Source organism: Mytilus trossulus, unplaced genomic scaffold, assembly GCF_036588685.1.
Source record: "Mytilus trossulus isolate FHL-02 unplaced genomic scaffold, PNRI_Mtr1.1.1.hap1 h1tg000343l___fragment_2___debris__unscaffolded, whole genome shotgun sequence".
Lineage (NCBI taxonomy): Eukaryota > Metazoa > Mollusca > Bivalvia > Mytilida > Mytilidae > Mytilus > Mytilus trossulus.
The window spans coordinates 1-25035 of NW_026963333.1; the positions used below are offsets into that span (position 1 = coordinate 1).

A 25035-nucleotide genomic window follows, 5' to 3' on the forward strand; every position below is an offset into this window, starting at 1 on the left:
TGCAATCAACTAATAACGTGCTCGTGACTTTGGAAAGGCGAATACAGACTATGGTGAAATCACATATGTGAGTGGCTAAAAAGTTAATTGAAATACAAAATACCGGTTTTTGCTAAGCAGCTTGATGAAAAGTGATGGGTCATTGATGTTAATGATACTGATGTTTTTTCAATGAAAGACTGTATTTATGTTGATATTTGTAGGAGATGTTTGTGATCCTGATTTAGATGGTGATGGTATCAACAACTCTGATGATAATTGTCCGTACCTACATAACTCTCTACAGGCAGATATCAACGGTATGTATAAACAACTCTGATGATAATTGTCCATACCTACATAACCCTCTACAGGCAGATGTCAATGGTATGTATATACAACTCTGATGATAATTGTCCATACCTACATAACCCTCTACAGGCAGATGTCAATGGTATGTATAAACAACTCTGATGATAATTGTCCATACCTACATAACCCTCTACAGGCTTATATCAACGGTATGTATATACAACTCTGATGATAATTGTCCATACCTACATAACTCTCTACAGGCAGATATCAACGGTATGTATAAACAACTCTGATGATAATTGTCCATACAAAAATGTACATACATAACCCTCTACAGGCAGATATCAATGGTATGTATAAACAAATCTGATGATAATTGTCCATACCTACATAACTCTCTACAGGCAGATATCAATGGTATGTATAAACAACTCTGATGATAATTGTCCATACCTACATAACTCTCTACAGGCAGATATCAATGGTATGTATAAACAACTCTGATGATAATTGTCCATACCTACATAACTCTCTACAGGCTTATATCAACGGTATGTATAAACAACTCTGATGATAATTGTCCATACCTACATAACTCTCTACAGGGAGATGTCAATGGTATGTATAAACAACTCTGATGATAATTGTCCATACCTACATAACCCTCTACAGGCTTATATCAACGGTATGTATAAACAACTCTGATGATAATTGTCCGTACCTACATAACCCTCTACAGGCAGATGTCAATGGTATGTATAAACAACTCTGATGATAATTGTCCATACCTACATAACCCTCTACAGGCAGATGTCAACGGTATGTATAAACAACTCTGATGATAATTGTCCATACCTACATAACCCTCTACAGGCAGATGTCAACGGTATTTATAAACAATTCTGATGATAATTGTCCATACCTACATAACCCTCTACAGGCAGATGTCAATGGTATGTATAAGCATGATAATTGTCCATACCTACATTACCCTCTACAGGCAGATGTCAACGGTATGTATAAACAATTCTGATGATAATTGTCCATACCTACATAACCCTCTACAGGCAGATGTCAATGGTATGTATAAACAACTCTGATGATAATTGTCCATATGTACATACCCCTCTACAGACAGATATCAACGGTATGTATATACAACTCTGATGATAATTGTCCATACCTACATAACCCTCTACAGACAGATATCAACGGTATGTATATGATTGAAGCAGTAGGCACATCATAAGAAGGGTATTTTATGCAATAATTAGAAGTTCAGCAATTATCAATCAATCATACAACACATCAAACATACATACAGTAATATTAGCGATAAATTTGAATATATATTTATTTATGACAATAAACATTGTTGTAAATTCATTTTTTCTATTTATATGGAAAAAAAGAAGTAAGAAAGTACAGAAGACAAATATTATTAGAGTTAAATGTTCATGTACCACTGTGTGGCACTTAAGAATTGTAAAAAAAGAAAAAAATATAAAAACTATCCCGTAAGATTTTCAGTACATAATAAATTGTGCTATTAGATACAGTAATATTTTATGTTTGTTTTGACAATAAATATAGATTGTAAAAACAAATGACAAATTGAATTATAAAAATAATACTTTGAATGCATTCCACATGGTATCAAAGTGCTTTTGTCTCTTATTTTTAACTGCCATTATTTTTTCTAAATTGTACATATATTTGAACTTTTCTTTAATGGCACTGATTGAAAGATCTTTTGAAAAACATCTACTGTTGTATATAAATTGTTTCATGTATAGAAAAATCAATTTATATGGGTCACCTTTTCGAACTTTTGTTATATCTCCAAAAATAAAATTCAACTTATTTAATGGCAGGCTTACCCCACCAGATAAGAACCAATAATCTACATCTTGTAAAATTTTTTGGATAATCTCACAATTCCACAGAATATGTTCAATGGTTTCATCTTCTAATTTACAAAAAGTACATAGAGGGTTATCGATAAGTTTGATTTTACATAAAAAATTATTTGTGGCAAGAATTCTATGGTTGATTCTGTACTGAAGCCACTGTAGTTTAGTATTGACAGTGACTGTAAAAGGTAGTTTGAATATATGTTTCCAAATGAGATCTTCACCTAATATTTCACTCCACTTCAGTTGTCCTGTTGGAGTCACTTTATTACTTATGAGTATTTTGTACATATCTTTAGTACCTTTTTTACTTTTAAAAAAGACACTTGTAAGCAAGCTGAAATAAATGGACAACATAACTTATATGAACCTTTTTTGTAATTTTTTGCTGCTTTTTTAATAGCAGAAATAACCCTCATGTAATTCAAAAAATTTACATTGACATCATAACATTGTTGTAACAATTCTAATGAAATAAAACATCCGAAATGTCAAATTGTTAACTGAACTGTTAAAAGTTTCTTTTTCAAACTGGAAATTTAAGTATATTGTATTATTCAGGAGACCAGGTTGGTGATGATTGTGTAGTTGACTCTGATGGGGACGGTGCGAATGACAGTAATGATACCTGTCCATATAACAAATATATATCTACAACTTCCTTCTCTGATTATTTCTCTGTTGATCTGTATCCTGGTTACAGTATAGATCCTGAATGGAGAGTAAAGGCAGTAGGCAGGGAGATATACCAGTTAGCTGATACTATGAAACCAGTCATGGTAATAGGTCAGTTTGTTGGTTACAAAGTACCTGATACAGATTAGAATTGTGAAATAAATTAAGTGAAATCAGTGACATTTTACACACATACAACAGAAATTTATTCAAAATGTCTTCCAAGCAAGTCTGTATAGATGAATTCTGAATTAAGTTATATTTGATTAAAACCCACTCTTGACTTAATTTCATAACTTTAGAATAAATTGAGAATGGAAATGGGGAATGTGTCAAAGAGACAACAACCCGACCATAGAACAGACTACAGCAGAAGCTAGGTCACCAATGTTTCCTTTCTTTCTTGGCAAAAAACCTTATAGTACACAGTTATATATCATTTTATAAATAGGTGAGCAGACATATGGGTCTATGAAATACAGTGGAACTGTTTATGTACCATCAGACAAGGGAGATAACTACATTGGAATAGTGTTTGGTTATGTTAACAATAGGAAGTTTTATCTCTTGTCATGGAAACCAACTAATTACAATTTTGAAACTACAACTTTTCAGACTGGTCTTAAAGGACTCAACTTAAAGGTAATTCTGTAGAAACTATTTACATATGTGTGTATATTGCATTATTTTTAAGTTCTGCAGGATAATTTTTCTCCTTTATAAATTTGAATGTATTGAATTGGAGGGAAACTATTCTCTCTTGTCTTTCATTGCATTTGGGTTCCATGTTAATGCATGGTAATTTTCATTCCAAAACAAGGGTCTTTTGTTATTCTATGAATTGTACAAAGTTTATTTTAATATGAATATTTGAATAAGAATGAAGTTTGTTACAAAATTAATTCCATTGATAGTTCCATCTTAAAAGCCTAAGGTTTCCAAGAAAAAATAGTTTTTATAGTCCAGTATAAGTAATGAACAGGTAATTGTATAATGTGTCTTACTATCCATTTTTTTTTTAAGTACTCATTTGTTATTATTCAGTTCAAAAGTCAGTTTAATACGCATGTAGGGGTCAAATTGTTGTGTATTTTTTCATCTGCATGATATGCAGTTTATGACGTGTGGTTTCAACATGTTCAACTTATACTTTCGGATAACATATGTTTTTAAGTATTATTTATTGGACTTTTGTAATTTAATAAGTACTTTTTGAAACTATGATTATTGTCCATATCATTTAATTTAAATGTGTCCATATTTCTTTACAAATAGGTAGTGAACTCCAATACTGGTCCTGGACAAACATTAGCTTATGCTCTATGGCACAGTAGTACAACAGTGAACCAGGTTACAGTACTATGGCAGGATGGTAACATGACAAGATGGAGTAATTACACATCATATAAATGGTTCCTATGGCATTATACAGATTTAAATAAGATCAGGTAGATAACTAAAGTATAGATTTAAAACGGAACACCAAGACATCTACAGATATTTTTATATCTATAAAATGGGATTGTTGAAATGATAGGTTCATTCTTTATGCAACTTCAATACTGACTACATTGTATGTCAGCACTTTCATCAGTATTTGATGGATATATATTTATGGGTATTTATATCACAAATTTATTTCTACAATATTTCATACCTTACTTAATGCATGTCACAGTTGGACTATACTTTGAATACTATATTGGCTGCAACCTCTTGTTATGCTTTATTGACACCACTGGAAGGAAAAAGAGGTAATAAATATCGATAAATATATCCAATTTGCCTGCTTAGTTGGGTTTAATTTTGGAGAACTAGAAGACGATTTTACTTTTATGCTTTAATTATTGTGGACAATTGATGTGCAACTTTTAGTACATTTAAATGAAATGTAAATTAAAAAAAATGATAACACTTGGGTGATTTCTTTCAAATGCAGGCTTCATTTACCTGTGTATAATATGACACAGGTTTTTTCAAAAGTGATGATTTTCAAAAAATTGTTAACATTTCACAGTGGTATCATACTTTTACTTTGTTTAAACCTGTTTTTTTTTTACTTTTGACCTTAATTATTTATCCCTTATAATTTGTATTTACCATGTATTTGCATTCAGGTATCACAGAACAAATTTATTGTCGTTCATTGTGTGTTAATTTACGTTTTTTGATTGAGTTAAGCTTTCCAATTGATAATTGATTACGTGTATTTTTATGTTGTGATGTTATATTATTGTTTCAGATAAGGGAGAAGGTTTGGTACCATTAAAACATTTAATCCCGCTGCAAAATGTTTGCACCTGTCCTTAGTCAGAAATCTGATGTACAGTACATGTAGTTGTCGTCTGTTTATGTAGTTCATACTTGTTTCTCGTTTCTCGTTTTTATATAGATTAGACCGTTGGTTTTCCTGTTTGAATGGTTTTACATTAGTAATTTTTGGGGCCCTTTATAGCTTGCTATTCCGTGTGAGCCAAGGCTCTGTGTTGAAGGCCATACCTTGTCCTATAATGGTTTACTTTTATAAACTGTTACTTGGATGGAGAGTTGTCTCATTGGCACTCATACCCCATCTTCCTATATGTATCAAAACCCAGAACCAAACAGAGCAAAACGTTATAATTTTTCATAATCATTTCAGATTCCAATTGTATGATGTAGATTCATTATTAGCTGACAGTGGTGACATCTATGACACCAGTATAACTGGAGGTCGTGTTGGAGTGTACCAGTTTGGCCAGGAATCAGTTTTATGGTCTGATCTGAAGGTCCAGTGCCTCCCCAGAGACAATAAAGCTTTGTATCTTGATGGAGTGGATGATTATATTGTACTTACCAATATCACTCGTTTAGACATTTATCAAAGGTGAGAATAGATATAAAACCTTGTATTCAAATTATTGAATTTCATTTCCATGTCCTTATGGTTTTAGTGCATAATAACAAATAATGTCTTCTGTTGTAATTGACATGTGAAATATTTAATTCTTGAGGTATACAAACTGTCAGGATTTTCCCCAAAAAAATATATCTGAATTATAACTACTTTGTAACTTAATTTCTTTTAAACCCAAAATTCGCCTTTTAACAAAAAAATCAAAAATTTGGTATGTAGGAAATTAGATTGAAAGATTAAAACATAAAATCAGTATTTAAAAAAATTGAAATCACATCAAGTGCTGATGGCAAAGGTTATATGACAGACACAGGATGCTTATCAGTAGTTTCATCGCCTTTTTAACTTTGCATGCTTTTTAACTTAAATGTTCAGTCAACACTTTGAACTGGCTTGATTGTATACTACTGTGGAGTCAGTTATTTTTTCATGGGTACCAATTTCCATGGATTAAGGACATAGTAAAATTTACTTGGATATTTGATTTCATGATTTTACAAAAGTCTTCAACAAGCCTATAGAAAATCTGTACTTCATTTAACATTTTATTGCATGGTTCACCCGTACCCACAAAATCAACAAAAGTGGTATCTCATGAATAATAATGAATCAACAGTGATAAAAATATTCACTGTTCCTTATTTTGTTTAAAACAATCGATGTATTAAAAAGCATTTATTGCTATTAACAGTTTTTCCGTTGGACTATGGATTAAGATAGACTCATTGGCAGGGGGTGATATGCCATTATTTTGTACAGACACTAGAACTATATGTTTATGGTTAGATGGAGGTGTTGTACATGGATCTTACGGAAACAATGCAGTAACATCAACATCCACTATCAATACAAACCAATGGATCAGTTTATTGTACATATATGATGAATCAGGTGAGATTATACTAGAACGTTCAAATGAGATTAAAAAAGAAATGTCAGGTGGTTGTTTGCTAGTAAAACAAATTATGTTTTTTATGCTTTTTTACTTAAAATCAATTGATTGAGCTACCTTGTCTTTCAGGCTTGCATTCAATATCGTAGCAGCTACATTAACATAGGGCTACATAGATTTTTGACAACTGAACAAGTAGCTTGCCTAGCTGCTTCAATATTTATGTAGCAGCTAGGCTAGCTACACATTCAATAGTCATAAATCTACGTAGCCCTATATAGCCGCTACGATATTGAACGCTACGCATGTAAGGTTGTTTTGCTGGTAACGCAAATTCTGTTCCTCATGGCTTACTACTTCAATTTTGAACCAATTGATTGAGCTAAAGGAAACAAGAATTGAAATTCAATCAAAATCTTAAACATGTTCACAAAATGTGCACTTGCATTTGCATAAGGTCTATATCTATCGGACACAGCTCACATCTTAAATAAGGTTAAACAAAATGATTAAATTTTCCATTCCTGATAAAGTATAGAAATGCGTTACATTTGTCTCCTAGAAAATGGAGAGCTAAACTTTAGTAATAGGTTTTTATTACGTGTGGACATACCCATCCTTGATGATGAAAAACGTGCTGACCTTGATCGGTAATTTTTGTTTACTAATATCATGGAGATGCTATCTTTTTAAAGATTGAATAAAAAAATCTTTTTTTTTTCAAAAGGAGAACTATTAATACTGTTTCTTTTTAAAGATAAGATGGGACAAAAACTTTTCAAATATATTTCAAAAATATATTTTTTTAATTATATACATCAGGCGTATTTTTCGACTAAAGATTTTATGATTTTATTTTAAAATAGACTTGTTGTCTTAATTTTTTATAGAATACTTAATGACTTTGTATGTGAATGGAAACTCAGTTGGTGTAACTGGTGATGTTTCTCCTATTGACCTGGTGAGTTTAATGGATTTATACATTTAATATATTTTTAAAGACACAATTTATAAATCTGCACACGACAAGGTACATTGACTTTCTTCATCATTAGTTAAAAATTAAAAATATCTATCTACTCAAGATTTAGTTGATTTTATAGTCCTGAAAATGGAAAAGTTATATAACATTCACAGTACTAATATCGTACTTGATTCTCTTTGCATCATCTATTGTTTGTCTGTATGTCTTCTTTCATTTTTTCATCTCTTTCAGTTTATTTTTCGATTTATGAGTTTGACTCTCCCTCTGGTATCTTTCGTTTATCATTTAATGACAAATTTAAAGGATCAATAACCTTGCTGTCATCAAATTATATATGCATGCAAGATAGCCATCTTGAATTGAATATTATAATAATTATATTTTTTAGACACAATATACCACAGATGAAGACACTATATTTTACCTGGGGAAAAACACCAATAACTTCTATAAAGGCAATGTTGATGAGGTAAGAACATTAATAAATCTCACTTTGAGTCATAATTCCTCTTTGCTCCTTAACTTAATACTTTAACCTTGATCACTGATTTAGGTTCTGTTCAAGTCTGATCTGTAGCATAGAGTGTGGATTGAGGGTTCTTAATTTTTTTTTAATTGTTTTTTCAAAGCATTTTTCTATATTTAGTTTGCCCATTTTTCGGTTTTATTTCTGATTTGGAATCTGTTTATTATCTATTCCTTTTTTATTTTATTTTTTTGTCTATTCTTTTTTATCTATTCTTTAATTTAAATTTTAGCCCTCTATTTTGCTCTTTGTGTCCATTATTCTCCATTTTATTAACCCAATATAGACCCTCTTTTATGGAATACATAAAGACAACAGTAGTAGACTGCTGTATATTAGTCATGTTACTGGATTAAAAAAATCAAGGTTTCAAACTGAAACCAAGTGAAACAATGGAAACACTGAATTGCAACAGAAACAACCATGAACATACAAAGAACCAGACTATTTTATAACAACTGCCATACTTCTTACTTGGCTTGGGATTTAGGGTAGTTATTTGACTTGGTGAAGAAAAGAGTAAGTTTTTTTTCAAGAATAAGACTTTTAAAACTAAGAGAAATGTTCAGATTAGTAGTTGGGAACAGTTTATAAAGACTTTATATTTTAAGACCCTTTATGTAAACCAAGGTTTGGTATTATTCCAGTTTGTGTTTTATAATGTGGCACTGCTAGGAACAGAAGTAAATGATCACATCCATTTACCTTCAATCACAAAATACCCAACATACCACAGATATGGGCAGCTATACTATAAAATGGATCAGACTACTGGTGCCCTGTATCTGAAAGATAAAGGACTACTTGAGGTACCAGGTCAAATATATGGAAGTCCTATTTTTGAAGATGTAAGTTAAATGTTATTTATCTATTTTTGATGTTTTTACCTGTAAAATATTTGACATACATATTATTTGATTTACTTGAAATATACTGAATCCTATGCAAAAAAACTGCACTACAAATGGTAAGAGCTTAATGCATATAGTCAAAAGCCAAAGATGAGTCAATATAATGAGAGCAAACTCCTATTTGCTGGTCCCTTTTTTAAATCAAAACAGTTGAAAAAAACAAAATGAAAAGCATTGAGGATCCCAAATGTAAGTACTAGTATGTATATTGCTGTGAAATATACACTTGGGCAAACCTGTTAAATAACTGATGTAACTTAATTGGTATATTTTTATTTTCTTGCAGAGCCTCCAGGATTATAGCAGATTTAATTTAGAATATCCAGATAATTAGCAAGGACATTGATTCACCTTACTTATAAGGAGAGAAATTCCAGAAGAAAATATTAAGATATTTGAGAGTGATGATACTACTATGGGCCACAGCAATTTTACCTTGTTTGAAGAACTGTTATTAGATATATTGAATGAAATAAACTGAATCTGTGATATATTTTATATTTTTATGGTTATATTTTTAATAATGTTGATTGTTATACATTTTTATTTAGAACAAACATGTTATAAAAATACAATTTATTTTATAATAAAAATCATTTGTATAAAATTATTACTTCATATCTTATTTTTAATTCACTTTTGTGATTAAATATAAAGAGGGGACTTGATATTATGAAATTACAGATTAATGAAGTGTAGGTGTAAGGATTTTATTTTTAACTGGATAGAGGTCACAAACAGACCACCAAATTAATTCCTTGAAATTGGCTTGAATTAGCTTTTTTCGTAACTGTGAATTCAATAAGAATGCTTCTTTCAATACTCTTAAACAATATTGGAAAACTATTAAAATTCAATCCAAATCTATTACTTGCTTTAAAATGGAATAGTTGGTGAGGATGTGAAGACTTATCTGGAAAAATACTTGTGTAATTTTGTTTAAAAATTAATTACACAACACCATTTGTGTCTGAAAACAAGGTAAATGGATTGCTGTTTGCTTCTGTGGCTGAAATATTTCATGCATATCCATTCACTGGTTAAGCAAGATTAGAGGATGGCGGCTCACTAAGACGCTATTAAACCAACAGTTCCAAATGATGAAGTTGAAATCATCCCTTCGGATTTTACGGATGCCATCACGAGTTGGTTGACCGTTAGGGAATAACCGTTTCACAGATGATATCTGATATGTTCCTTATTTAGTCACTACAATACCATTCCCTTTTCATGAATGTCACCTATCGAATAAGACTATTTACTGGAATTGTAATAACATAAGCAACACAACGGGTGCCACATGTGAGCAGGATCTGCTTACCCTTCCCGAGCACCTGAAATCACCCCCAGTTTTTGGTAGGATTCATGTTGCTTAGTCTTTAGTTTTTTATGTTGTGTCTTCTGTACTATTATTTGTCTGTTTGTCTTTTTATTTGGTGTTGTCAGTTTATTTTCAATCTATGAGTTTGACTATCTTTTGTACCTCTTTTATTGATGGTACTGCAACTCATTGTTATTGACAAATGACAAAGTTCAAAAGTTTGCAGTCTAAAATGAAGAAAAAAAATTGTCTTTGTTTTGAAATAAAAATGAGTATGAAAGTTTTATAAAAAATGATTTAGTAATAACCTGTAATGAGGAATTCAACTAAGGAATTTAATTAATCATATTTAACCTGAATGAAGCATTGATAGCGTAATAAAGAAAGGCTTGAGTCTTTTTTATATATATAGAAACATTTGCATGCTTTCCATATGAAAAGATTTTAAAGGGGCACTAGTAACGAGATATAATAGGATTATTTTTTTCGCTCAATCATTAATAAAGGGAAATAATGAAATAATTATTAGTGTTTAGTAGCCAGTTTAGTTCAATGTTGTCAAAAAAAGCAAAGAAACAAATTTACAAGTATGAAATTCTCACTTTTTATCTGTACATTTGTAAAAAAAATCTGAACAGTACTTAATTGTTCTTGACAAAGAAATTGGCAATTTTCTAGCTCTTGCTAGCTATTGTTCCCACCTTCATTTCCTTAATTGGAGCATCACCCATTGTTACTGTTCACTGAGTTTATATTTGTGTGTCTTTCGTGGATCAGGAAGCCCTTCTTCCATCGTACACCATATGTAATTTACTCTTGGTTTTTGTGAGGTTCTTTTTGATCCGTTTTTTTCCATTGTAGAATATTTCTTTACTCTTTAATTGTTTGTCCTTTTTCTTTCTATCTTTGCTGGCCATGCTTTTGTCTCTCTCCCTCTCACTCTCTTTTATCTTCAACATTTATCAGTACAGCTTTCCAATATGAGTTGAATGAAGTTTTAAAAAAAAGACGTGTAAGAGGGATGAATTGATTCATCCAATATAACATAATTTGATTCGACTGTCATATAAGTGAGAGGTTTAGCGCTATAAAACCAGGTTCAATCCACCATTTCCTACATTTGAGAATGCCTGTACCAAGCTAGTCAGGAATATGACAGTTGTTGTCAATTCGTTTGATGAGTTTTGTCATTTGATTAGGGAATTAATTTATGATTCAATTTTCAGTATTTTTGTGATTTTACATTTTGTTTGAATACATTATGCGTACTGTTTAGTTATTCAAGAGAAATACTTTGAGGTGAACGATTCTGTTCTTAAATCAGGTATAGGAACTGGGTCATTAACATATTATTCTCTTTGAGTGAAGAGGTGTATGAAATGAAATCCATTACACACATATAACAAAAAAGTTTTAACTAATTGAATCAAACAACAAATCAATAAACTAAAACAACAAAAATAAGCAAAAGCATACGATGAACCAAACAAACAAAATGAAATTGACAAGACACTCAAAATTGGGATCGGAACAAAAAACAGCTACATTCTTTTTATATCTTATTTTCTTTTAATCATCATGATAGACTTTTTTAGTGGCTTTGTATTTTGTCTCCATCGATACCAGTAATTACCAGCACCCTTTGTGTCATTGTACCTCCCATTCAAATTAGCATAATCACAACTATTAAACCACCAACCAGCATGCCTTTCAACAGCACAATTACCGCTGTTCCTATCGTTATCTGAATCTTTCGTGGTAAATTTCATGCCATTACCATTATGTAATCCATCACCTAAAAAAAGAACGAAATAAGTGTATAATAGAACAAATAATATTGAAAGGATACAATAGATTTTAGATTTAACACCGTAATAATCGAAATCTGAGGTTTAAGATCAAGTTTTCCTGAGGGAAAAACAACCTCATTTATTACGAATAAATAATATATTATTTGAATCAACATATGGCAATGCAGTGCTTCGCAAATATATTTGCTGAACAAAGCTAGTATCCCTTGGCATTTTGTTTGGAAATGCAATTTTCTAAAAACGAGTTGAAAATGAAAATAGTTACGCATTATCGTATTAATTTGAACTGATCTATATATAATAATCTGACAACTTGATGTAACGATTTCGAATTGAACCATTTAGTACTTTTCTTAAGTGGTATAATTCATTTTCAAAAATCAAATACTGCTTAAAATTGACTTTTGATGATGTATCGAACCAATGACTAAATGTCTTGCACTTAATTCATAATTGATATGACCGTCCTGGTTTAAACGTTTTAAATTATTTTGTTTCTGTGTAAATTTTCAAATATTTAGATAAATTATGTATTCCATATGTCACTATTGAAACATCTTCGCCAAAAGCAACATGCGAGACAATAATTTCATTAATTTAGATCGTTCTAACGTGTTTGTCTTTTAAAGAATTCAGACTTGCAGATATAACCTATATATTACGAAAAATTGATGGAAAGCATTGAAATCGTCTCGTTTGTTATAGATTCAAATACTGAGATGATTGCTGTTGTGAAATTTGAGGTAAATGTCTGAAAAGAAACTGGAGAAACGGTATCTGTGTTTTCTTCAATCTCTAGATCATGAGGATACATAGAATTTAGAATAATTAAGAAAAGTATGAATTGTTAATGGAAAGATAATCATCGAGTGAAATCAAATTTTCAATCGTTATGAAACTTATAAGTATTTGTAGTTTCGTATGCATATAAATCCTCATACCACTACCAATAAAACACTACGTTAAAATTAAAATCGTCCAAAATACGGGGTAAACTTATGTTCTATATTAGGGTAAGCAGTTACAAACGACATGAGTTGCGTGCTCAGTCGTGAACCATTTGGATGTTATTTGCATTGTGTGTTATTTGTAAATGCAGACCGTATGATAAAATGGAGAATTAAAAAATATACAGATCAATTAGCATATGTTGCATGAGAATTCAAATACACATTCAACCTCATAGTTTCTGCGATAATTTTGAAGAGATGTTTTCAAATTCACAATTAAGAGCTCAATATAGCTTCCGTTCTAGTAGCAATTTGTTAATAAGAAAATCATGACATGAATCGCAAATCAGGAGAATAAATTAAAACCGATGGAAACACTTTAAGAAGAAAACAATAGAACAACTGTTAGACCAGGTGAGATAAAATTTTAAAAAGGTATCTTACAAACAATGTATGATCATATTTTTTTATAATAAAATCTACATAGTTCCTTTAAAAAGTATACATATATGGTTGGTTTATGTTTCAGGAAATGATAATATACATTTGATTGCTGCTAATGGTGATCATGAACTAAGTGTGTATGTAGAAGACTTCAATGGCCTCCACGCTTATGCCAACTACTCACACTTTACAATAGGTGACGAGAGTACGAAGTACCTGCTAGATATAACTGGATTTGTTGGTGATGCAGGTAACAAATTAAATGAACTACTGGGTGTCACAATAAGAAATATATTTTGAGTTGAACCTTAAAAATTATGTATGAAGCCCGTCCATGTATACTCTTTTTACAGTATACATGTTTGCTTGGGATGACAATCATACATACTTTATAAATTGTTTTACATTTATATATAGGTTATATCTGCAAGTCTGAATTCTTTAAAAGACAAACACGTTAGAACGATCTAAATTAATGAAATTATTGTCTCGCATGTTGCTTTTGGCGAAGATGTTTCAATAGTGACATATGGAATACATAATTTATCTAAATATTTGAAAATTTACACAGAAACAAAATAATTTAAAACGTTTAAACCAGGACGGTCATATCAATTATGAATTAAGTGCAAGACATTTAGTCATTGGTTCGATACATCATCAAAAGTCAATTTTAAGCAGTATTTGATTTTTGAAAATGAATTATACCACTTAAGAAAAGTACTAAATGGTTCAATTCGAAATCGTTACATCAAGTTGTCAGATTATTATATATAGATCAGTTCAAATTAATACGATAATGCGTAACTATTTTCATTTTCAACTCGTTTTTAGAAAATTGCATTTCCAAACAAAATGCCAAGGGATACTAGCTTTGTTCAGCAAATATATTTGCGAAGCACTGCATTGCCATATGTTGATTCAAATAATATATTATTTATTCGTAATAAATGAGGTTGTTTTTCCCTCAGGAAAACTTGATCTTAAACCTCAGATTTCGATTATTACGGTGTTAAATCTAAAATCTATTGTATCCTTTCAATATTATTTGTTCTATTATACACTTATTTCGTTCTTTTTTTAGGTGATGGATTACATAATGGTAATGGCATGAAATTTACCACGAAAGATTCAGATAACGATAGGAACAGCGGTAATTGTGCTGTTGAAAGGCATGCTGGTTGGTGGTTTAATAGTTGTGATTATGCTAATTTGAATGGGAGGTACAATGACACAAAGGGTGCTGGTAATTACTGGTATCGATGGAGACAAAATACAAAGCCACTAAAAAAGTCTATCATGATGATTAAAAGAAAATAAGATATAAAAAGAATGTAGCTGTTTTTTGTTCCGATCCCAATTTTGAGTGTCTTGTCAATTTCATTTTGTTTGTTTGGTTCATCGTATGCTTTTGCTTATTTTTGTTGTTTTAGTTTATTGATTTGTTGTTTGATTCAATTAGTTAAAACTTTTTTGTTATATGTGTGTAATGGATTTCATTTCATACACCTCTTCACTCAAAGAGAATAATATGTTAATGACCCAGTTCCTATACCTGATTTAAGAACAGAATCGTTCACCTCAAAGTATTTCTCTTGAATAACTAAACAGTACGCATAATGTATTCAAACAAAATGTAAAATCACAAAAATACTGAAAATTGAATCATAAATTAATTCCCTAATCAAATGACAAAACTCATCAAACGAATTGACAACAACTGTCATATTCCTGACTAGCTTGGTACAGGCATTCTCAAATGTAGGAAATGGTGGATTGAACCTGGTTTTATAGCGCTAAACCTCTCACTTATATGACAGTCGAATCAAATTATGTTATATTGGATGAATCAATTCATCCCTCTTACACGTCTTTTTTTTAAAACTTCATTCAACTCATATTGGAAAGCTGTACTGATAAATGTTGAAGATAAAAGAGAGTGAGAGGGAGAGAGACAAAAGCATGGCCAGCAAAGATAGAAAGAAAAAGGACAAACAATTAAAGAGTAAAGAAATATTCTACAATGGAAAAAAACGGATCAAAAAGAACCTCACAAAAACCAAGAGTAAATTACATATGGTGTACGATGGAAGAAGGGCTTCCTGATCCACGAAAGACACACAAATATAAACTCAGTGAACAGTAACAATGGGTGATGCTCCAATTAAGGAAATGAAGGTGGGAACAATAGCTAGCAAGAGCTAGAAAATTGCCAATTTCTTTGTCAAGAACAATTAAGTACTGTTCAGATTTTTTTTACAAATGTACAGATAAAAAGTGAGAATTTCATACTTGTAAATTTGTTTCTTTGCTTTTTTTGACAACATTGAACTAAACTGGCTACTAAACACTAATAATTATTTCATTATTTCCCTTTATTAATGATTGAGCGAAAAAAATAATCCTATTATATCTCGTTACTAGTGCCCCTTTAAAATCTTTTCATATGGAAAGCATGCAAATGTTTCTATATATATAAAAAAGACTCAAGCCTTTCTTTATTACGCTATCAATGCTTCATTCAGGTTAAATATGATTAATTAAATTCCTTAGTTGAATTCCTCATTACAGGTTATTACTAAATCATTTTTTATAAAACTTTCATACTCATTTTTATTTCAAAACAAAGACAATTTTTTTTCTTCATTTTAGACTGCAAACTTTTGAACTTTGTCATTTGTCAATAACAATGAGTTGCAGTACCATCAATAAAAGAGGTACAAAAGATAGTCAAACTCATAGATTGAAAATAAACTGACAACACCAAATAAAAAGACAAACAGACAAATAATAGTACAGAAGACACAACATAAAAAACTAAAGACTAAGCAACATGAATCCTACCAAAAACTGGGGGTGATTTCAGGTGCTCGGGAAGGGTAAGCAGATCCTGCTCACATGTGGCACCCGTTGTGTTGCTTATGTTATTACAATTCCAGTAAATAGTCTTATTCGATAGGTGACATTCATGAAAAGGGAATGGTATTGTAGTGACTAAATAAGGAACATATCAGATATCATCTGTGAAACGGTTATTCCCTAACGGTCAACCAACTCGTGATGGCATCCGTAAAATCCGAAGGGATGATTTCAACTTCATCATTTGGAACTGTTGGTTTAATAGCGTCTTAGTGAGCCGCCATCCTCTAATCTTGCTTAACCAGTGAATGGATATGCATGAAATATTTCAGCCACAGAAGCAAACAGCAATCCATTTACCTTGTTTTCAGACACAAATGGTGTTGTGTAATTAATTTTTAAACAAAATTACACAAGTATTTTTCCAGATAAGTCTTCACATCCTCACCAACTATTCCATTTTAAAGCAAGTAATAGATTTGGATTGAATTTTAATAGTTTTCCAATATTGTTTAAGAGTATTGAAAGAAGCATTCTTATTGAATTCACAGTTACGAAAAAAGCTAATTCAAGCCAATTTCAAGGAATTAATTTGGTGGTCTGTTTGTGACCTCTATCCAGTTAAAAATAAAATCCTTACACCTACACTTCATTAATCTGTAATTTCATAATATCAAGTCCCCTCTTTATATTTAATCACAAAAGTGAATTAAAAATAAGATATGAAGTAATAATTTTATACAAATGATTTTTATTATAAAATAAATTGTATTTTTATAACATGTTTGTTCTAAATAAAAATGTATAACAATCAACATTATTAAAAATATAACCATAAAAATATAAAATATATCACAGATTCAGTTTATTTCATTCAATATATCTAATAACAGTTCTTCAAACAAGGTAAAATTGCTGTGGCCCATAGTAGTATCATCACTCTCAAATATCTTAATATTTTCTTCTGGAATTTCTCTCCTTATAAGTAAGGTGAATCAATGTCCTTGCTAATTATCTGGATATTCTAAATTAAATCTGCTATAATCCTGGAGGCTCTGCAAGAAAATAAAAATATACCAATTAAGTTACATCAGTTATTTAACAGGTTTGCCCAAGTGTATATTTCACAGCAATATACATACTAGTACTTACATTTGGGATCCTCAATGCTTTTCATTTTGTTTTTTTCAACTGTTTTGATTTAAAAAAGGGACCAGCAAATAGGAGTTTGCTCTCATTATATTGACTCATCTTTGGCTTTTGACTATATGCATTAAGCTCTTACCATTTGTAGTGCAGTTTTTTTGCATAGGATTCGGTATATTTCAAGTAAATCAAATAATATGTATGTCAAATATTTTACAGGTAAAAACATCAAAAATAGATAAATAACATTTAACTTACATCTTCAAAAATAGGACTTCCATATATTTGACCTGGTACCTCAAGTAGTCCCTCATCTTTCAGATACAGGGCACCAGTAGTCTGATCCATTTTATAGTATAGCTGCCCATATCTGTGGTATGTTGGGTATTTTGTGATTGAAGGTAAATGGATGTGATCATTTACTTCTGTTCCTAGCAGTGCCACATTATAAAACACAAACTGGAATAATACCAAACCTTGGTTTACATAAAGGGTCTTAAAATATAAAGTCTTTATAAACTGTTCCCAACTACTAATCTGAACATTTCTCTTAGTTTTAAAAGTCTTATTCTTGAAAAAAAACTTACTCTTTTCTTCACCAAGTCAAATAACTACCCTAAATCCCAAGCCAAGTAAGAAGTATGGCAGTTGTTATAAAATAGTCTGGTTCTTTGTATGTTCATGGTTGTTTCTGTTGCAATTCAGTGTTTCCATTGTTTCACTTGGTTTCAGTTTGAAACCTTGATTTTTTTAATCCAGTAACATGACTAATATACAGCAGTCTACTACTGTTGTCTTTATGTATTCCATAAAAGAGGGTCTATATTGGGTTAATAAAATGGAGAATAATGGACACAAAGAGCAAAATAGAGGGCTAAAATTTAAATTAAAGAATAGATAAAAAAGAATAGACAAAAAAATAAAATAAAAAAGGAATAGATAATAAACAGATTCCAAATCAGAAATAAAACCGAAAAATGGGCAAACTAAATATAGAAAAATGCTTTGAAAAAACAATTAAAAAAAAATTAAGAACCCTCAATCCACACTCTATGCTACAGATCAGACTTGAACAGAACCTAAATCAGTGATCAAGGTTAAAGTATTAAGTTAAGGAGCAAAGAGGAATTATGACTCAAAGTGAGATTTATTAATGTTCTTACCTCATCAACATTGCCTTTATAGAAGTTATTGGTGTTTTTCCCCAGGTAAAATATAGTGTCTTCATCTGTGGTATATTGTGTCTAAAAAATATAATTATTATAATATTCAATTCAAGATGGCTATCTTGCATGCATATATAATTTGATGACAGCAAGGTTATTGATCCTTTAAATTTGTCATTAAATGATAAACGAAAGATACCAGAGGGAGAGTCAAACTCATAAATCGAAAAATAAACTGAAAGAGATGAAAAAATGAAAGAAGACTACAGACAAACAATAGATGATGCAAAGAGAATCAAGTACGATATTAGTACTGTGAATGTTATATAACTTTTCCATTTTCAGGACTATAAAATCAACTAAATCTTGAGTAGATAGATATTTTTAATTTTTAACTAATGATGAAGAAAGTCAATGTACCTTGTCGTGTGCAGATTTATAAATTGTGTCTTTAAAAATATATTAAATGTATAAATCCATTAAACTCACCAGGTCAATAGGAGAAACATCACCAGTTACACCAACTGAGTTTCCATTCACATACAAAGTCATTAAGTATTCTATAAAAAATTAAGACAACAAGTCTATTTTAAAATAAAATCATAAAATCTTTAGTCGAAAAATACGCCTGATGTATATAATTAAAAAAATATATTTTTGAAATATATTTGAAAAGTTTTTGTCCCATTTTATCTTTAAAAAGAAACAGTATTAATAGTTCTCCTTTTGAAAAAAAAAAGATTTTTTTATTCAATCTTTAAAAAGATAGCATCTCCATGATATTAGTAAACAAAAATTACCGATCAAGGTCAGCACGTTTTTCATCATCAAGGATGGGTATGTCCACACGTAATAAAAACCTATTACTAAAGTTTAGCTCTCCATTTTCTAGGAGACAAATGTAACGCATTTCTATACTTTATCAGGAATGGAAAATTTAATCATTTTGTTTAACCTTATTTAAGATGTGAGCTGTGTCCGATAGATATAGACCTTATGCAAATGCAAGTGCACATTTTGTGAACATGTTTAAGATTTTGATTGAATTTCAATTCTTGTTTCCTTTAGCTCAATCAATTGGTTCAAAATTGAAGTAGTAAGCCATGAGGAACAGAATTTGCGTTACCAGCAAAACAACCTTACATGCGTAGCGTTCAATATCGTAGCGGCTATATAGGGCTACGTAGATTTATGACTATTGAATGTGTAGCTAGCCTAGCTGCTACATAAATATTGAAGCAGCTAGGCAAGCTACTTGTTCAGTTGTCAAAAATCTATGTAGCCCTATGTTAATGTAGCTGCTACGATATTGAATGCAAGCCTGAAAGACAAGGTAGCTCAATCAATTGATTTTAAGTAAAAAAGCATAAAAAACATAATTTGTTTTACTAGCAAACAACCACCTGACATTTCTTTTTTAATCTCATTTGAACGTTCTAGTATAATCTCACCTGATTCATCATATATGTACAATAAACTGATCCATTGGTTTGTATTGATAGTGGATGTTGATGTTACTGCATTGTTTCCGTAAGATCCATGTACAACACCTCCATCTAACCATAAACATATAGTTCTAGTGTCTGTACAAAATAATGGCATATCACCCCCTGCCAATGAGTCTATCTTAATCCATAGTCCAACGGAAAAACTGTTAATAGCAATAAATGCTTTTTAATACATCGATTGTTTTAAACAAAATAAGGAACAGTGAATATTTTTATCACTGTTGATTCATTATTATTCATGAGATACCACTTTTGTTGATTTTGTGGGTACGGGTGAACCATGCAATAAAATGTTAAATGAAGTACAGATTTTCTATAGGCTTGTTGAAGACTTTTGTAAAATCATGAAATCAAATATCCAAGTAAATTTTACTATGTCCTTAATCCATGGAAATTGGTACCCATGAAAAAATAACTGACTCCACAGTAGTATACAATCAAGCCAGTTCAAAGTGTTGACTGAACATTTAAGTTAAAAAGCATGCAAAGTTAAAAAGGCGATGAAACTACTGATAAGCATCCTGTGTCTGTCATATAACCTTTGCCATCAGCACTTGATGTGATTTCAATTTTTTTAAATACTGATTTTATGTTTTAATCTTTCAATCTAATTTCCTACATACCAAATTTTTGATTTTTTTGTTAAAAGGCGAATTTTGGGTTTAAAAGAAATTAAGTTACAAAGTAGTTATAATTCAGATATATTTTTTTGGGGAAAATCCTGACAGTTTGTATACCTCAAGAATTAAATATTTCACATGTCAATTACAACAGAAGACATTATTTGTTATTATGCACTAAAACCATAAGGACATGGAAATGAAATTCAATAATTTGAATACAAGGTTTTATATCTATTCTCACCTTTGATAAATGTCTAAACGAGTGATATTGGTAAGTACAATATAATCATCCACTCCATCAAGATACAAAGCTTTATTGTCTCTGGGGAGGCACTGGACCTTCAGATCAGACCATAAAACTGATTCCTGGCCAAACTGGTACACTCCAACACGACCTCCAGTTATACTGGTGTCATAGATGTCACCACTGTCAGCTAATAATGAATCTACATCATACAATTGGAATCTGAAATGATTATGAAAAATTATAACGTTTTGCTCTGTTTGGTTCTGGGTTTTGATACATATAGGAAGATGGGGTATGAGTGCCAATGAGACAACTCTCCATCCAAGTAACAGTTTATAAAAGTAAACCATTATAGGACAAGGTATGGCCTTCAACACAGAGCCTTGGCTCACACGGAATAGCAAGCTATAAAGGGCCCCAAAAATTACTAATGTAAAACCATTCAAACAGGAAAACCAACGGTCTAATCTATATAAAAACGAGAAACGAGAAACAAGTATGAACTACATAAACAGACGACAACTACATGTACTGTACATCAGATTTCTGACTAAGGACAGGTGCAAACATTTTGCAGCGGGATTAAATGTTTTAATGGTACCAAACCTTCTCCCTTATCTGAAACAATAATATAACATCACAACATAAAAATACACGTAATCAATTATCAATTGGAAAGCTTAACTCAATCAAAAAACGTAAATTAACACACAATGAACGACAATAAATTTGTTCTGTGATACCTGAATGCAAATACATGGTAAATACAAATTATAAGGGATAAATAATTAAGGTCAAAAGTAAAAAAAAACAGGTTTAAACAAAGTAAAAGTATGATACCACTGTGAAATGTTAACAATTTTTTGAAAATCATCACTTTTGAAAAAACCTGTGTCATATTATACACAGGTAAATGAAGCCTGCATTTGAAAGAAATCACCCAAGTGTTATCATTTTTTTTAATTTACATTTCATTTAAATGTACTAAAAGTTGCACATCAATTGTCCACAATAATTAAAGCATAAAAGTAAAATCGTCTTCTAGTTCTCCAAAATTAAACCCAACTAAGCAGGCAAATTGGATATATTTATCGATATTTATTACCTCTTTTTCCTTCCAGTGGTGTCAATAAAGCATAACAAGAGGTTGCAGCCAATATAGTATTCAAAGTATAGTCCAACTGTGACATGCATTAAGTAAGGTATGAAATATTGTAGAAATAAATTTGTGATATAAATACCCATAAATATATATCCATCAAATACTGATGAAAGTGCTGACATACAATGTAGTCAGTATTGAAGTTGCATAAAGAATGAACCTATCATTTCAACAATCCCATTTTATAGATATAAAAATATCTGTAGATGTCTTGGTGTTCCGTTTTAAATCTATACTTTAGTTATCTACCTGATCTTATTTAAATCTGTATAATGCCATAGGAACCATTTATATGATGTGTAATTACTCCATCTTGTCATGTTACCATCCTGCCATAGTACTGTAACCTGGTTCACTGTTGTACTACTGTGCCATAGAGCATAAGCTAATGTTTGTCCAGGACCAGTATTGGAGTTCACTACCTATTTGTAAAGAAATATGGACACATTTAAATTAAATGATATGGACAATAATCATAGTTTCAAAAAGTACTTATTAAATTACAAAAGTCCAATAAATAATACTTAAAAACATATGTTATCCGAAAGTATAAGTTGAACATGTTGAAAAACCATTTTGAAAATGATGATTTTTTTTGGTAAATTGGGTATAATATATTAATATTGTTAAAATGTTTATTGTCATTAATAACAGAATATTCAAAAATTATCCAGCAGTTTCTCTAATAGTTATAAATGTCAAAACAATTGCAATCAAGTTTGAACTATTAACGTGATATGAGCCTTAGCTACATTCTAATAGGGCACATTTATTTTAAATATATAACTGCTTGGAATGAGATATTAACAAATCGTTTAAATACCCAAATGACTTCCTTGATCCCATGAGATATTCGTACCGACATTTTGAGTGTTCCTGTGATATTTCAAATCACAATAACAAACAAGACCATCCATTCTTTAAGGTGGATTGGGGCTATTTGACTGCACATAATTTCACGCATGAATTACAATGCACACGAGCAGTATGCTATAGCGTTTGTACAATTAGTACAAGTACAATGTTCCTTATGTACAAAAAGTTAAAATTTCAACAGAACAGAAGTCTCTTCAATAAATACATACAGAGTTATAATATTTTACAATTTTCTATGCATGGGGGTCTTTGAATGACATTATATGAACAACAAATGTTATTAAAAATGGATGGCCATTGAAAGGGATACAGAAATTACCAATAACCTTATTAAAAACGTTTTGTGTGATATCAGCACTGTTCCTTCTCTTTTAAAGTTCGTCAAACTAGGACGTTTATGAATAAATATTCGAACACATTTAAGGAGAAACAAAAAAAAAAGCACAGAGAGTGATTTCATTTTAAATAACTTACATTTGAGACAGTTGAGAAGTTAATCAAATACGCATTGTTCAATTAATACCAATTGGACAATAACTCATACTATCTAAGGTTACATATTGTTGTTTTTTATCGGTATTATATGGTTTCTGGATGTTCGGAATTTTACTAACAATCATACAAAACATACCAATAAACAAAATCCTAACCGTTAAAAGTGTCAGACCACCATTTCCCTCCAATTTAGAACGTATGTGAAAGTAGTCCTACTCTAACACAAAATAATGCTTTTGATGTCATTGTTTACTAACACTAGCCAACAAATATGCAGAAATGAAACTTTTGGTGAAAGGGAGATATGTTTAGACTCTTTTGAGCAAACATTCACTTGTCTTTGAGATTGCAATAAGAAATTAGGATTTATGCACTATATAGTCCACTAATTTAAGATTTCCAGAAAACCAGTTATTTTGGTAGTACCTGTATTTTCAAGATCAGAATTTTCTTATAAGACTTTAACCATTGGTTAAAAATTGGCATGTAGAAAGGTGATACATGTACAATTTAAGATATACCTGATTTCTTTGAAGTTAAACTTAAGGTAAAATATTTAGAAAGCTGTGAAAATTGGCAAAATTTTATTGAATAGATAGGAATTTTCAATTGGTTGTCTGACACCTAACGCGAAATGAAACGACAATGCAAAAGGTATGTTATTCATTTCTATCATGTAAAGGTGACCCATTAGAACAGGCTAAACAATGTTGTGGCTAAATTTTATATTGAAAGTAAAGGTGGCTAGTTAAGAAAACTAATGTACAGCTTAATAGCTTGATGCTATCCTTATGTTTTTGATGAACATAACTTTTTTGCAAAATGAAAACGCAATTATACCGTTCACTAAAAGTACTGATATAAATGGATTTTCGATTATATTTTGTAACAAAATAACACAATAGTTTCCAATTTATTCAATCTAAATGGACAAATGTTTGTTCTTAAAAAAAATATTTAAATTACACCATTGGTTCATTTAAGATTACAAGGAGCTTAAGCTTACAACTATTTATTTAACAGTCAGTATATTGGTATGATTAACATACAATATTACATTTCTATGTCTAAATTTTAAATATCAAAACAATTAATTTAGTTAGCCATTAAATTCATTTATAACTATACATTATTTAACTTTAAGTTAGTTAGTTTCAACAGGACATATAGACACATGCGCTTTAAACTTTTTAAATTAAGAATTAGAATAAAACATTGACTGCAAAACACCACAAAAAGGTTATATATAGCATTTTTCAGTTAAATAAGTATAATTATACCTTTACTTGTAATAACGGGTTGTCGGTGTATTTTTACTTTACGTTGTCTCCATGG

At 30.5% G+C, this 25035-nt stretch overlaps 3 protein-coding genes across 3 annotated transcripts; 2 read left to right on the top strand and 1 right to left on the bottom strand.

Moving 5' to 3' along the window:
* The first annotated feature begins 3334 nt into the window (after nucleotides 1-3334).
* LOC134701842 (uncharacterized) lies at nucleotides 3335-9426 on the top strand. The gene is made up of 8 exons (XM_063562961.1): nucleotides 3335-3524; nucleotides 4158-4330; nucleotides 5524-5748; nucleotides 6470-6669; nucleotides 7561-7631; nucleotides 8044-8124; nucleotides 8829-9029; nucleotides 9379-9426. The coding sequence occupies exons 1-8, from the start codon at nucleotides 3354-3356 to the stop codon at nucleotides 9424-9426; spliced, it is 1170 nt and encodes a 389-aa protein (XP_063419031.1). The 5' UTR covers nucleotides 3335-3353.
* A 3690-nt stretch (nucleotides 9427-13116) lies between these two features.
* LOC134701826 (ficolin-2-like) lies at nucleotides 13117-14938 on the top strand. The gene is made up of 3 exons (XM_063562945.1): nucleotides 13117-13129; nucleotides 13704-13868; nucleotides 14703-14938. The coding sequence occupies exons 1-3, from the start codon at nucleotides 13117-13119 to the stop codon at nucleotides 14936-14938; spliced, it is 414 nt and encodes a 137-aa protein (XP_063419015.1).
* A 2440-nt stretch (nucleotides 14939-17378) lies between these two features.
* LOC134701827 (uncharacterized) lies at nucleotides 17379-23194 on the bottom strand. The gene is made up of 8 exons (XM_063562946.1): nucleotides 23153-23194; nucleotides 22579-22751; nucleotides 21162-21386; nucleotides 20241-20440; nucleotides 19279-19349; nucleotides 18787-18867; nucleotides 17882-18082; nucleotides 17379-17532 (listed from the first exon to the last, which is right to left on the bottom strand). Exons 1-8 carry the CDS (start codon nucleotides 23192-23194, stop codon nucleotides 17485-17487), a joined length of 1041 nt encoding a protein of 346 aa, XP_063419016.1. The 3' UTR covers nucleotides 17379-17484.
* Between the last annotated feature and the right edge of the window lie 1841 nt (nucleotides 23195-25035).